Source organism: Lingula anatina, chromosome 1 (assembly GCF_051362555.1).
Source record: "Lingula anatina isolate TDL-2025a chromosome 1, LinAna3.0, whole genome shotgun sequence".
Classification (NCBI taxonomy): domain Eukaryota; kingdom Metazoa; phylum Brachiopoda; class Lingulata; order Lingulida; family Lingulidae; genus Lingula; species Lingula anatina.
In genome coordinates, this window is record NC_141767.1 from 15,090,690 (window position 1) to 15,104,461 (window position 13,772).

At 39.1% G+C, this 13,772-nt stretch overlaps 1 protein-coding gene across 12 annotated transcripts in view; it reads right to left on the bottom strand.

The window, feature by feature from the left end:
* LOC106155301 (lactadherin) overlaps window positions 1–11,057 on the bottom strand; it is a 35,377-nt gene extending 24,320 nt beyond the window's left edge. Inside the window, exon 1 of one of the 12 annotated variants that reach the window (XM_086998906.1) lies at window positions 10,834–11,057. Coding sequence is in view for 2 of the 12 variants with exons in the window: in XM_086998894.1 (XP_086855020.1) it covers window positions 724–786 (63 nt within the window). In the remaining 10 variants the exon portion in view is untranslated. Of the gene's footprint in view, window positions 1–723; window positions 912–2,130; window positions 2,203–2,290; window positions 2,430–2,573; window positions 2,594–6,962; window positions 8,039–10,833 lie in introns of those variants that run through there. The other 11 variants (XM_086998898.1, XM_086998907.1, XM_086998899.1 and 8 more) reach the window with 11 other exon arrangements.
* Window positions 11,058–13,772: the final 2,715 nt, after the last annotated feature.

The window sequence follows — 13,772 nt, forward strand, 5'->3', positions numbered from 1 at the left end:
GCCTCCCTGATGTTGACGCAAAAATACACGCACAGAACGAGCTTGGCGCTTGCCTTGAATTTGATCGATTATTCACCTATTTGCCCTCTCTAAGGGTTTAATTCAAAATGATTCTTAAATGTTTTGCCGCCGACTGATAAAAAAAAAAAAAAAAAAAAAAAAAAAAAAACGGTAGTACCTTTGCTACTGGTGTTTTCTGAAAATTATGAAACATTCCGCAGAAACCTTCAACGGATGACCGGCGCTCTTGTCTAATACTACTGTGAAACAAATTGTTTACGCACGCTGCACTTACGTCTGTGCCGCCTTTCAGTGTTGCGTTTTTTTCCGTCTTCCATTTTACTTGGGTTTCAGTGTGTTTTAATCTGTGAACCAGATAACACGCATTTAGGACTGGTCCACTTTTCATCTCCGTGAGAAACAGTATCGGTTTTGACCATCCAAATATTTTGACTGAAAACTGAGTTGTTTTGGTGCACCACTCCATTCAAGAAACTTGACTCCGTGAAAAATTAAACAAACTCATTTGACTCAGTTTACACGTTTTGTGGGCGCACACAACATCGTGGTCCAAGTGAGCAAATATTGGTGATTTAGAGAAAAAAGACTAAGCATTGAGGTGTCATTGTGAGGAAATTATCGCCAAGTGTTTCCCGTGAAAAGCGCTCAATGCTGACCACTCACATAATCAAGTAATAACAGTGCCGTAAACTTCGTGCTTACCTGCCTGGCTAGGCCCCAAAGCATTTTGCCCGCGGACACGTAATCTCTGCCCCGGGGCTGCATTTTCAGCCGAACTCGGGCGTTTTCTTAAGTATCCCTTATTCACGTAGTAACGACTCTTTTAAAAGGCCAGCCAGAATCTAAGTGCGTACTCTAATGTGGCGGCATTGTAATGCTGATTATTCTGGCGTAACTGTATTGTACACCACACGAATATTGAATATCATTTGAATATTTCTCCAACCTGATATGACTTCAGCACATTTCGTATCAAATTACTAAAGCAAACATCTCGTCGGACAGGACGGAGATGACGAACTTACTTGTTCTATGGTCTATATAACACGGCGACCCTTCCTTATCTCGACTGCCAAGATAACATCGAAACCATCATAAATTATAGGCAAGCATCTTACTGTTTTTTTATCTCCATTTTTCACAATGTTTCAACACAAGCGCTTTGCAGTATAAAGAGGTGGAACATGCAACAGCAGAATTTTCGACATTCTAATGGAGGACTTGCACGCAAATTCAAAAAAAAAAAAAAAAAAAAGGATGAATTCCATATTATAAACAATTATCGTGAACTTAGCATTATTGCTTAAGGTACGCAGCGTTTGCACAAACGGTTCCACCCTGCCTGGTTCTCTATTGTAAAAAAAGGTTAAAAGCCTCGGTCTCCTTTTCTCGTGATATTTGCAGTGTCAAAATGTCAGGTGAGGAGTTAATATCAGCCACGGCAAATGCAAACAAAATGTGAATTGGTTTCACTAAGGCACGACTACAGGAACAAAACCTCAAAGGAAGACTTGATGCCATAAAAAGGCAGTGAAGACCACGAACTCGTTTACAAAATGAAATTTGATTGAAAAGAAGAACAGTCAAATTTAATTGAAAACAAGAAGAAGAAAAGTCCAAATAACCTCACGCACTTCCATTTATGAAATCTATTTAATGTACTTTTATTCTTTTAAATGCCTGGATCTAGAGCTGAATCACAAGAACATTACAGCAAAATTCTGGAGTATATATAGGTTTTGTATAAGGGAAAGAAACAGCAACCTCTCTCTCTCTCTCTCTCTTTTGTGTGTTTCTTGCCTTGACCCCCTGCACACTTTAGAGCCAATTAGTTCTAGTATAATTCTCACGTCCGTAATTTCAGATGATCATTAAAATTGCGGTGGAAAGGTTACAATTCCAAACCTTGTAATGATCTCTGGTTAAGAATATTTTTTTGCTGTACCTGTCAATCAAAGGAGAGAAAAACGACTTTTAAGCGGTGTGAATTTATTATATTACTAGATGGTAATGCTTTTGTCCCACGAGAGCCCCTTCACGGGTCGAAATATTTTGATCGCATGAGTTATGAGGACAGGAAGTTCGTCCATACATAAATGATATAATTACCTATTTGATCACACAAAAATGCCCACTTCTTTCCCAACCTCTCCTGTATAACCGGCTCAGTTGAAGTCTCGCTTATTAATGAAACAGTTACTAAAGGCGGATCCTTAGTACAAGTTTAAGTATATAGGAAAACAGTAAGAAATGCACCCATTGACCTCACCTCGTAATCATGTGACAGTCCCTTCAGTACCCGCAGAAATTTCCGACAGACAATGTCTTTTTGGTTGGTTATATGGTATAAATACTTAGGGAGCCACCGGTTTTCTTCCAATTCAGTGAACTCTTGTCGTCAATTAAGTTGAAATGTCCGGTCCGTCCAACTTTAGAACAACAAATCAAAAACAACACTGTTACTACTCTTCTTTTGTACGTCGGCTTGCTACCTGACACTCTCGAATAAAATCAAAAGACAACAATCTTCAAACTCAAATTATTTTTCTTACCTTGGTATTACTCGTACAGCTGAAAGAACCCAAAGATTTCCTATTTACAGACGAAAATTACTACTTCTACCGAATTAGATATTCTCTTTTAACAGCTGAGCCTTAATCTATCGCAATTTCCCATCGTTCAATTGGCTGGTTCATTGTCAATCACTTAACCACATTAAACTAAATAAATGACTAACATACATTTCTTTTGATATAAAAGAACCAACCAAGAAAACTTAAACAAGAGCAAAATAGATCCAACGTGGGGAAAGAAAAGCAGTGCTAGGCATTTGATGCTAGATTATAGAGTTGATACAATAAATTGCTTTCCAAACACAAATATGTTGGCCCGGGTTTCTTGACGAGTGAGCAGACAGAGGCAGCGCTTGTAAGGGTTTGTTTGGTTTGAATTCAAAGGTGAATTATCATTTTGTATGGATCAGTACATATGTAGTTTTCCGACACAGGTGGCCATCTGACTTCCAGTTGAAAACATCGGGGTGATATTCATCGTGCCGTGTTGTGCTTTATGGGTTTTGAAAGTTCGCAATTGGAGCCAAATTAGGACCGGGTGTTCGTAACCTCCCATAAATTTTACAACACAAAACCCCAGGTGTAGAGACCCACCTTTCTGTTCAGAAAACATGGCGCTTTTTAAGTGGGTGTTTTGTTTCTCTTCTTTATTTTCTTTTAAAAATCGCAAGGGAGAAAAGAGTTTATTGCTTTGCGCACACCCTTAAACTGGCAAACGCCCCGCGAGCACGTGCAGGCATTCAAACTTTAAGTGATCGCAAGATTTCATTTGAAAGACGCATAATGTCTACCCGGCAGTTCCAGCACAATAAAAGGGCGACATATTCATTATACACAATGTGAAACCGTAAATTACGCACGCGGTTTCATGGTCCTTTAAATCCCTTGTGAAATTAAGACAAAATTAACTAAAAAGTATAGACAATCGAAAATTGTGTACACGAATTTGTTTGCATTGATCACAAAATCGATCTCTAATGGACCAATTAATAATATTATTAAGATATCTCAGGGGGCGAGGTCGAATTAATCATGCTTAGCGTTAAAACTCAATTTTGTTCTTCAGATGTGGGTTCGGTAATTATGAGGCATAGAGTGCAAACCCAAAATCGCTATCACAAACAAACTTTGCCCGTCCTTAGTGAATACATAAGTTTCCCGAGGCAGGGACTGGCTTAACGATGTTATGCTAACTTACAGAAGAAAATGGTCACAAAAATAAAATCCACCTTTTGTACAAGGTGTAATGTCATGTTGATCAATTTAGTTGGCGATAGACTAAGAGTTAAGAGACGCCAGCAATGAATTGGTGCGACCATTTTAACCCTGACATCGTTTGGTGGTCGAAAGTAATGTAGCGGAATCAAGATACAAGGAAACTACTAAGTGGACAAGCTGAGGCAAATCTCGTGTTCATCGGCCATTCAATTGTCCGAATAAAACGGATATTCTGGTTGTATCAGTACATGCCATCCGTGAATGATATTAGAGTATACTTCCCGAACATCAAGTTAAATGGGACCATTGACCCGTCTATCAGAATGTCTTTTATTACAGTTGTGCAAACGACGCCGAAAAAAAGGGGGGGAAGCAAAATTTCTGCCGATAGAGGTCGTGATAAGCGGATGACGTACGGTGCGCACTGCAGCGTTTACGCAACGCGTCATTAACCAAAGAACACAGAGCCAAAAAATACGCTCCTGCTTTAACAAATACGTTGGAAAACGGCATTTTGATTTGCTTTTAAATGCGACTTTAATGAAATCAGCCTACAGTCTATGGGCCACGGTGCCAGCAATTAATCTAAAACTCAAATGACAGGCAACTAGACAGGGGAATGACAGGACTGTCATAATCGACGTTATTAATGCAGACTGTGAGAGGTCGTTTTGCTCTTGTCACGACACTTTACAGGCACATGATGAGCGTTGGATCTAGTAAAATTTGATTTTCCCGAAAATTTCAACACTTTTCCATTATTCACCACCAAGGTATACCATATTTGAAGCAGTTGAAAAAATGATCATCTACAAACCGTCTTTTGGTTCCAGGTTTCTAGTTTTTGAGCCGCTTTCGTAATGAAGAAAAAGACTGGCGAGGCTTTGAAAGCTAAAAAAATATATAAATTTACTCGAAAACAGGTTTGAGGTCGCAATTTTCTCAGCGGTTTTGAATATAGTAAAAATTGGTGTTAAAGCAAAAAAAAAAAAAAAAAAAATTCCAAGCATTTTTGCTACGTATGTAAAGTTTTAAAGCACACTGAATGTTGCATGTCTTTATAGTAGGCCTACCCCGCTCATTGTTATATTATTCATGGCGATTACCAGGCTCAATCCTCCTTCGAAGTTTATGTTAGAAGACTTTTTTACAGTCTGTAAATGAAAAAAATCCTGATGGTTATCATAGATGCCCTATGCTTAAACATCTAACGCCTTTTTTGTAGCACAATAAGTCTAAACGGACAAACAAGTAATAATAAAAACACAAAGTATCGTCAAGAAATATTATATGCAAATGATGTGATTTAGAGAAATTCCATATGTGTTTTTTATGCCAGCGAGCAAAGACAAAGTATTTTTGTAATTCAAATATTTTTCTTTGGGGTATCACAAGTGTGAGCTCTACATGGATACCAACACAACAACGGCCTCTAACACCCGTGGCCTTTGTAAAGCCAGGAATGTTTTCTCAAGTTCTCGTGAATTTATGTAAGGAAATGATCGAATTACGTAGTTTTCAACAAACACTTTCCAGACTTTCAGAAAACTGCATTCGTTTTTCAGAATTTTTACCTTGTCCCTCGGGCAAAGGTCATGGCGTTTTATGAATAGCTGAAAAAACTTCAAAAACTCAAAAAAATTTAAAAAAATGACCATAGGGTTAACCATAATACAATTGCTCTTCTGTACCAGAGTGCAATATTAAGAAAAAAAGTGCAGCCATGGGAAATACGCTATACCATTAGCTCTCCTAAATTACAACGCAAACTTGAATAAGTGCTTGGCAAAGATAACGCCAGTTGACAAAACAGCATCGTACTAATATGTAACAAGGCAACAAGTTGGGTCTCTCGAAGCGTATGGTACAGTCAATAAAAACTTTTGACACTACAATGAACCGGGTTAAAATGCTTCGGAGAAGACGCAAATTTTTCTCTCGCCTCACTTGTTTGCTTTCCGCGGCGGAACATGTCCGGAAGAACTCTAGTAAAATAACAACACGCCCTCTCCTCACATCATTTAGCGTCGTAACTTTGATTAATGGCATCCCAAACCAAAGGTTACCGTATTCAATGTGGCTGATCTGTGCTGGGATATTAGTTTACGTTTCACCTATACAAAACAACACCTAATCTTCGTCTATCTGAAATTGTAATGATTCTTAATAGTTTTCTTGTGTTGTTCCGCTATTGTGCGAAACGCGGATCGCACCGGGTTTTTTCTTCGCATATTTGGATCCCTGATGCTTTTCGCTCACCTGTAGAGTCTAATAACGGTTGTTGCATGTAAGTTATCTTCCACCACACGCACTCATACGGGCGACACAGACGCTGACTGCGTAGCGTGACCGGACAACAAGTAACGTTTAGTCCCCATCTAAAACATCAAAGCGCCGGGCTAAGGTTTCAATTTGTAAGCTAATGTAACCGAGCCGTATAATTTTTCAGATGTTGTAAAATGTGTTTTCAGACGAAGATAGACCTTTTTAGTGGTATTCGAAACGTTTTTCGTTGTTTGTCGCGACAGTTGAGACAAACCAAGGTTGAGCGAGGGACAGGGTTCGTCACATGAGACCAGCGGCAGAACGGAGATAGGACATGCGCGTGTGCCAAAAACGGGTAAACTAACCACTAAACGATTGCAAGATCCCCTATCTTCTTTTAGCAACAAAACAAAACAAAAATGTTTCAATAAACACCGCCCAAAGTCAAATAACCAACGCAGATCCAGCCCACTCCTCGAATGTTTGAGATCGAAACAAAAACAAAAATGCTGTTTGTTGGTTCTCTAAGGTTACAGATATGAGGCCATTCGAATCCGGTGTCTGTTCTTAATTCTGGGGACATACTTTGCAGACTGACGCATTAGATTGAAGCATGAATCTAATTAAAGAAAATATGTCACTTAAAAACCTCAAAGAAAAGTTTTGGGTTAATCTACATATGGATCAATAAACATCTTTCATTGACAAATTAAATAAATGCCATTGCGGTAGAATAATATAAGACACACTAAATAACCAATTTGTCAATAAAGTCATTCTGGTTTGCCGGAAGAAAAATAAACTTTTCACATAATTTTATCAAAGGAAATAAGAGAAAGAAAAATTCATCCTTTGTCTTCTGTGTAGCAGGTAAAGTGCACATACCTTGGTTCACGGAATTTCACTAGTACAAATTCTTGCGGGAATGTCTTTGGAGCTCAGATTCCAAATCGGAGTTTCATTACTAATTGTCTGAGGCAGGGAGATATGGCAGGGCCGTTGCGAAGATTTACAGTTATCTCCAGACGTTTTACAAACCGTGCTTTGATATCCAAGAGAAGAGCACCTGGATTAAAACGCGGGTGTAATTAGAAGCCAATTAATATCCTGATTCTTAGTGCCCCGTCTCCCAGTGTCCACTGCAGTTCTTTAGAACTCGGTAATAAAAACAGTCAATGAAAAATAACAGTGCCAGACCCTCGGGCTCCAAGGCCGACTGTCTTTCCCTGAAACAACACACTTCAACTATTCCACAGTGTAAACTGCTACCTCAGGAAGGAATTTCTTTGGAAAAACACATAAAACGGCATGCTGACGCAGAAAAATAAATGTATCGGAGACAGAGTAAATTCTCTGCAACTGATTCAACCTGTCTCGAAGTTTTGTTTCCATTATCTGCTGCGGAAGGTCGGGAAAGGGGGTCAGATGTTTGGTAAATGAACACCACCTTTTCGTCCTGGATTATGAAGACTCTTTCTTTGCCTGTTTGGTTAAGGAAGTTTTTTCCTTTAACCAGCATCCGTGGAGCAAAATAGCTAAATGAAGTAAATGGATACAAGACATGTTAGTCTTTAACTACCCTGAACCTATGCACGCACACGCCTGGGTCGTTATTGTAGAGGATAGAATAAATGAGGAGGCATTTGTGAGTTGTTTAGGTAATAATCTTTTAGACAGCAAATGGTTGAAAACTGGCATGTTTTCTGCTCCAGCGACAAAAGTGACGCTGAGACGAGAAAGCACAGCTCTGTGTACCTGTTTAACATTTTCCTGAAGCGTTTCGGGGTCCGGTCATGTTTGCAGGTCACTGCGGGTCTTCTTGTTACGCAGAAATTAAATATTCCTAATCCTAAGTAAACGCCAATAGACAGATCCCCATTCACGCAAGGACGTGCTTTTTCAACATAATTGCTTCTTGCATGTTCTGGCAAGACGAGTAGGGGGCTTGTATATAAGGAATGTTAAAGAAACGTCACATGAGAATTATAGTTTTTTGAAGGGATAATCAACAGTCAACGATTTAATCTGAAGCCAAGGGAGGAGTCGCCGATACCCTAAGCCCACATAAGCGCCTTCCACTAGTGTAAAGAGATCCGACTTTCTCTTGGGATATTTACCCTCTCAAAGCTTGATCCGACGAAAACGCACCGTTTGTGTGCGTTTTGTACCGTCAAGTGGGGAGACGAGCGGTTTGTCAAGATTCTTCACGTGCGCCGTTCCAAGTGTATTCAATGGGAAAAAATGGGTCATAATTGTTCATTTCCTACTCTTGAGTCACGATGGTTTGTTTTCTATAAATGGAAAACACGGACTTCAAGAGGCCTTTAAACAGCTTATCAGAATTGAATACGAAAGAAATAAACGAAATTAAAACTCATCTAAGGGGCCTTGAATTTTCAAGATACTTGTGAAGACTCCCTATAAAATCTTGTCCCTTTTCAAGTTTGAAAGTGTCGAATGTGGTGTCGTGGGAAGTGAAAACACACCCCGCAGGTGTGCAGCGTGAGGTCCACTAATTTGGCGTAATAAAGATCTCCTCAGCTTAATATAAGTCCATTTACAGTGGTAATGGTGATGTGATTGCTATGTTATTTCCTAATAACTGTAAAGGTGCGTATTTAGTGAATTGGAGAGCTTGCTCAAACTCGACACCCAGACAATTTTCAAAAACTTGTGTAATTTTCAGCACTGTTGATAATGAAGTAATAATAGCGGACCCCATGTGATCGATCCGTTTTTCCCCTCAAGTGAAGATTCATTTAGGCAATGCAAGAAGTCAATTATGCAAGACGCGGTTAAATAGCCTAAAATTTAACACATTTTTCTACTTGGCAATGTTGTGCTTTCAAACTCAATCTAAGAAAACCGTACACTTTCTGCAAATAATGTTTTAACTATTGATTCCAAAAGACATGAATACCCTTACGTCACAGGTGAAAAGCGCATTCTCGATTTGTTCACTCGTTTCCCTACATTAATAGCAGTTATCCAACAGAAGGGCGGCGATATATTTCTCAGGTTCACGTCTAAAGTGCCTGTAAAGAAAGCACCCAGACCAATAGCTTCAAGGGGTTTAAATGGTGAACATGAAACACACGGCTGAAGGGGAAACATCATGTTATTCGAAATTCAACATTAGTGGTACAGCTAGGTGTCTCGTATTCACTTCAGGCACCTCAACTGCATTAACAGAACAGCCCTTCTCATAGCAAGAGGGACTTGTTCTTGCATATTTTAATCGTGTACTCAACAAGCAGCTGTCCTGCAAACACTTGCCTTGAGATTAGGAATGGGGAAAAGTTCGCGAAGCCGCTGATAAAAATCAATTGTGTCCGAATTAGCCATCGCACCTGCCCGCTGATATAGCCGCTGTCGGCCCCTAAGATACAAGCTTATTGTACACTGTGATATCTCTATTTTAGGGTCCATTTCTATGTCAATAAACTAGCTCTTCACGCCAATGTAAACTCCTGTTTGAACACTGATATTTGTGTGCAATACTTAATTGAGATGCAATAATAGATGCGTAATTTTAGGTACGCTGCTTGTTTTAGCAGTAAGCCGTTAATGATCCATCAGATTGCTCTCATTACATGGCGTCCTGAATTTGTATCATGTTACAATCGATTCCTAATATTCTCCATGATGAAAACTGAAAGTTAAATGCAGCATAATTCTCTCGAATTTCCATGTATTAAGTGGCTCCAATTAATTAATGGGAGTCGTCCTTGGTGCAGTATGCTTGTTGAAATATTTCAGATTACACTCTTGAATATAAATCGTGAACCACTCTTTGATCTTCATTAATTCAACAGTCGAAATGAGCAAAGCTTTTGCACGCCACAAAAGTCGAAAGCAGAGGGTAATTCATTTATTCAAGTTAGTGCCATTATGCTTGTCTTGTTAGTCACTTTTCCAATGTGTCCATATTTGTTGTTCGTGACTGATAATACTAGGGGGTTACACCATATTACGGTGCTGTAGTGATCGTTATGTAAGGTTCTAAAGGGTGCTAAAAGGCATCAAAGTCACCTCAGAAAATTGTATTGTTCTGTTAAATTTTCCTTTATATAATTCCCTCCAGCGGATACTTCAATGAAGTAGATTTAAAATAATATCTCAGCTTGCTTCGAGACAGCCTTCATTTCCCAACAGTGTCAACAGAGATATACATTAGAGCCGGGCAATAAACGTCACCCGTTCAATCACATGGGTGGAAATAACGGTGATAAAAATAAGACACGGTGAAAGCTAAACTGGGACATGGCCATTAAGTTTGATACAAAAACATCATTAGAATTATATTAAATAAGTTGGATTCGTCCCTCGACAGATTTGGCCGGCGTTAACTGATCTTGGTCACAGTTGTCCGAAAATTCCAGTTACGAAATTCATATTTGGGGAATTGTTATTATAATCATGAATATACCAGTTTAAGTAACTTATTTTCTGTGAATAATAAATTACTATTTGGATAATTGTCAGGACAGTAAGCTCCGATTTAGTTTAACACAAAACGGTGAGAGTACTATGGAAAAATCACCATTCTTGCCATGGTGAAAACGGCAAAACTTGCTGTTGCTACACGGTGAAAAATATACTACACGTTGTTCAGCAACATTAAAAATCATTTCACAAATATTCAGTACAAGCAAAATACAAACCGTAAAGAACACATTCACACCACAAACAATGAATCTCGGTTGTGTCGTGTGTGCCTCAGGAAAAAAAGTTGTCAGAAAAACGTCCCACCTACCTGTTAATTTATCGTGGATTATTTCTTTACAGGTAGTCCCTTTTTAAGTGGCCCAAAAGCGTTCCGTTTAAGTGGTTGTCTCTTGACTAGCCGCTGGAAGTTGTCTATCCAGTGAAATGACTGTCTCGTTAGTTTTATCACAGTTTATCCGCCAGGTAAGATAACCCTCGCAGTCGTCTCACCTGCGCGTCCAGCTGAGTGGCAACAGTTTATTTGAGAGGCTGTCCTAAACACGTCACGTGACACAGAGCCTCGCCGTAATTTCCTATCTTAATGCAGCGGCACGTCTACTATGAACCCTCCTTAGCCTCAGTTAAAGAGATATCAGCGGTAGGAGGGACGAGTTTGAAAGCATACCTTAAGAAAAAGTTTCATCATCAATGATGGCAACTAAGACATTTAAACGCTTCTTATTCACGAAGAAAAACGCTTCCCAACTGATTAAACCCGTCTTCCCCCGAGTCCCTGGATTGAGGACTGTGCTTAATTTTATGTACTCTCTCCCCAGGTTACTCAAGGAATTTTGGCCGCGCTATAATATTGTTTTTATTCAACCTCCGTGCCATTTAAAATATGTAAACAATAAAAACCCTTTGCTTCTGAATGCCAGCAAAACAAAGCGGAAACAAATGGCTAAATCTCCCAAATCCTGCTCGGAATCACAGAACATGCTACAGGTATGAAGAAAGAGTGGCCTATGTCCTGCAAATTCAACCTTAAGTCGCTAACTCAATCAGAGACAATTTATTTGTGTAACGACCGATGATTAAGGTTAAAATGACTAGCCCAGTTACTCGCCCCCTCTATAAGAATGGCGGTATAAGGGAACAGATAGGGGAAATGCAAAAATTGCGTTCTCTTCGGAATTTAATTAATGAATTTATCAGATGCTGAGTCACAGTTCTGAAGAACGAAAGGTTGTGTAGCAACACAGAGAAAAAAGCAAACACTTTTAACATTTAAAATTCGACTTAAAATATTAGTGATTTCCTTCAATTCTGAGTCTGCTTGTTTGAATGCCTACATATCTAGGATAAACGAAAATGCATGAGAATACATTTAAATATTTCGTCGTTGATAATTTTGAAAGTTTTTTTATGTGTTTGAAGTAAATAATCTTAAGAATTGATGAAAGATGCCCTTGCGCATGGACACACGGTGACACACAGTGAAAAATCTGTTGACATGTCGTACCGGTCATGTTTTACCAATGTTTGGCCGCTCTTCAAGCCGTGTCAACTTTACCTTCGACATGGTCGCGACAGATTGGATGGAGACAAGAAACGAACAACACAGGAAAAAACAACTGTGGGCATAAATGCAAATGTTAATCCTAAAGCAATCAGGACTCACTCAATATCAAACAAAGTCTTTGAAGGAGATTTATGCGGTAAATTAGCTGAGCCAACCTTACAAATGATTGGCACTTTCTTGATATGCCGGAAATATTTGAGCAGATATTCTTTGAATATTGCACGTTTGACCAACTGCTTCACATACTGAATATCGCAATGTTACTTAAGTATTTCGCTGAGCTACAAAGAGTAAACAGGACCACTTCGCACATATTATTGCAGCTTTAGAGTACTTCTATTGTGTAACTGAGAAATAGTTTGGTCAGTTTTCCTGTATTTGTTCCGAACTTCGATTTGATTTGAGATGATGAAACGCTAAAACGAGAGAGAGAGAGAGAGAGAGAGAGAGAGAGAGAGAGAGAGAAATGTATATTATAGAGAACGTAAAACCATCATATAACAGATGAATTACGATTATTGTTACAAAACGTGCCAACAGTTTGTGTCGACGACTGCGTATCTGTCAATTAGTTGCAACGTTTCCCGTTCCAACGTGAACAAAAACACCTTTCCGACCGTCTCGAACAAATTGGCTGCCGACTGTTTGACGTAAGTACAAAATACATTCCATCCTCCCTACTTTGAACTGTTATCATAAGCAACGGCACGATTTATGTAGAATATTTTACGTTTCATCATACCAGAAGGAACATCACTGTATCACTTGCATTCCAAGAAACTAAGTTGATAAGTGTACAAAAAGGATAAAAAAACGATACTTGGACCTTGCGCCCATGTGGGAAAAGAATGTTTATTTTGCAAGATGTAAGTTTATTCGAAACATTCTAAAGCAGACAAACAATTCCAAGAACAATAAAAGCAAAAAATGGCAAACAGACCGAGGAATTCACCACTTGATTTTATGTATACTTTCATTGAAAGTGCAGTGTCTTCCGAGAACCACCCCGAGTTTCAGAGGACGCTGGAAACTCATGTCCCATCAGCATGACGCCGGGGTGCCCTCTCAGTGTCCCTTGCAACTCAGGGTGCTAAGAATCTAAGGTGGACATATTTAATATTGCCATTTGTTATAAAGATCGGACATGGACTTTGCCGTAATATGTAAAGTGGTAGTATCCCGGGAGATGCGATAATCCGACAGGCAAACAGATTATAGACTTACAGGTGTTCTTACGTTGAATATTCAGTACCATTTGGGATGCTTTATCAGAAAATTTACTTCTTATGGAAGTACAACTGAAAAGAATCCAGTTACAAAACATGGGAGAACTTTGAATTAAACGATATTTGATCTTGTCCAAAACTTTGGTATTTAGTATCATCGGTAGAACTCTTAAGTGAACGAAGTAGAACGGAGTCAAAACCGGGTTAATTATTTCATGAAATTCTGTAACAGTACCAAATGTGAACGTAAGCGGTTGCTGGTAGTGTCACAATCCGTAAAGGATAGAGTATGAGGGTCGTGGTGGCCAATTAAACCAATTTTCTTCTAAACACGCTCAGCTATTGCACGGAACTTCTGGTCTGGATTCCTTAAACCACGGGGAAGTTTTCCCAATATGCACGACACGTGCAAACCAAGAGGATAATTAATTGAATATTTTTAAACGCCAAGCGTCTTTA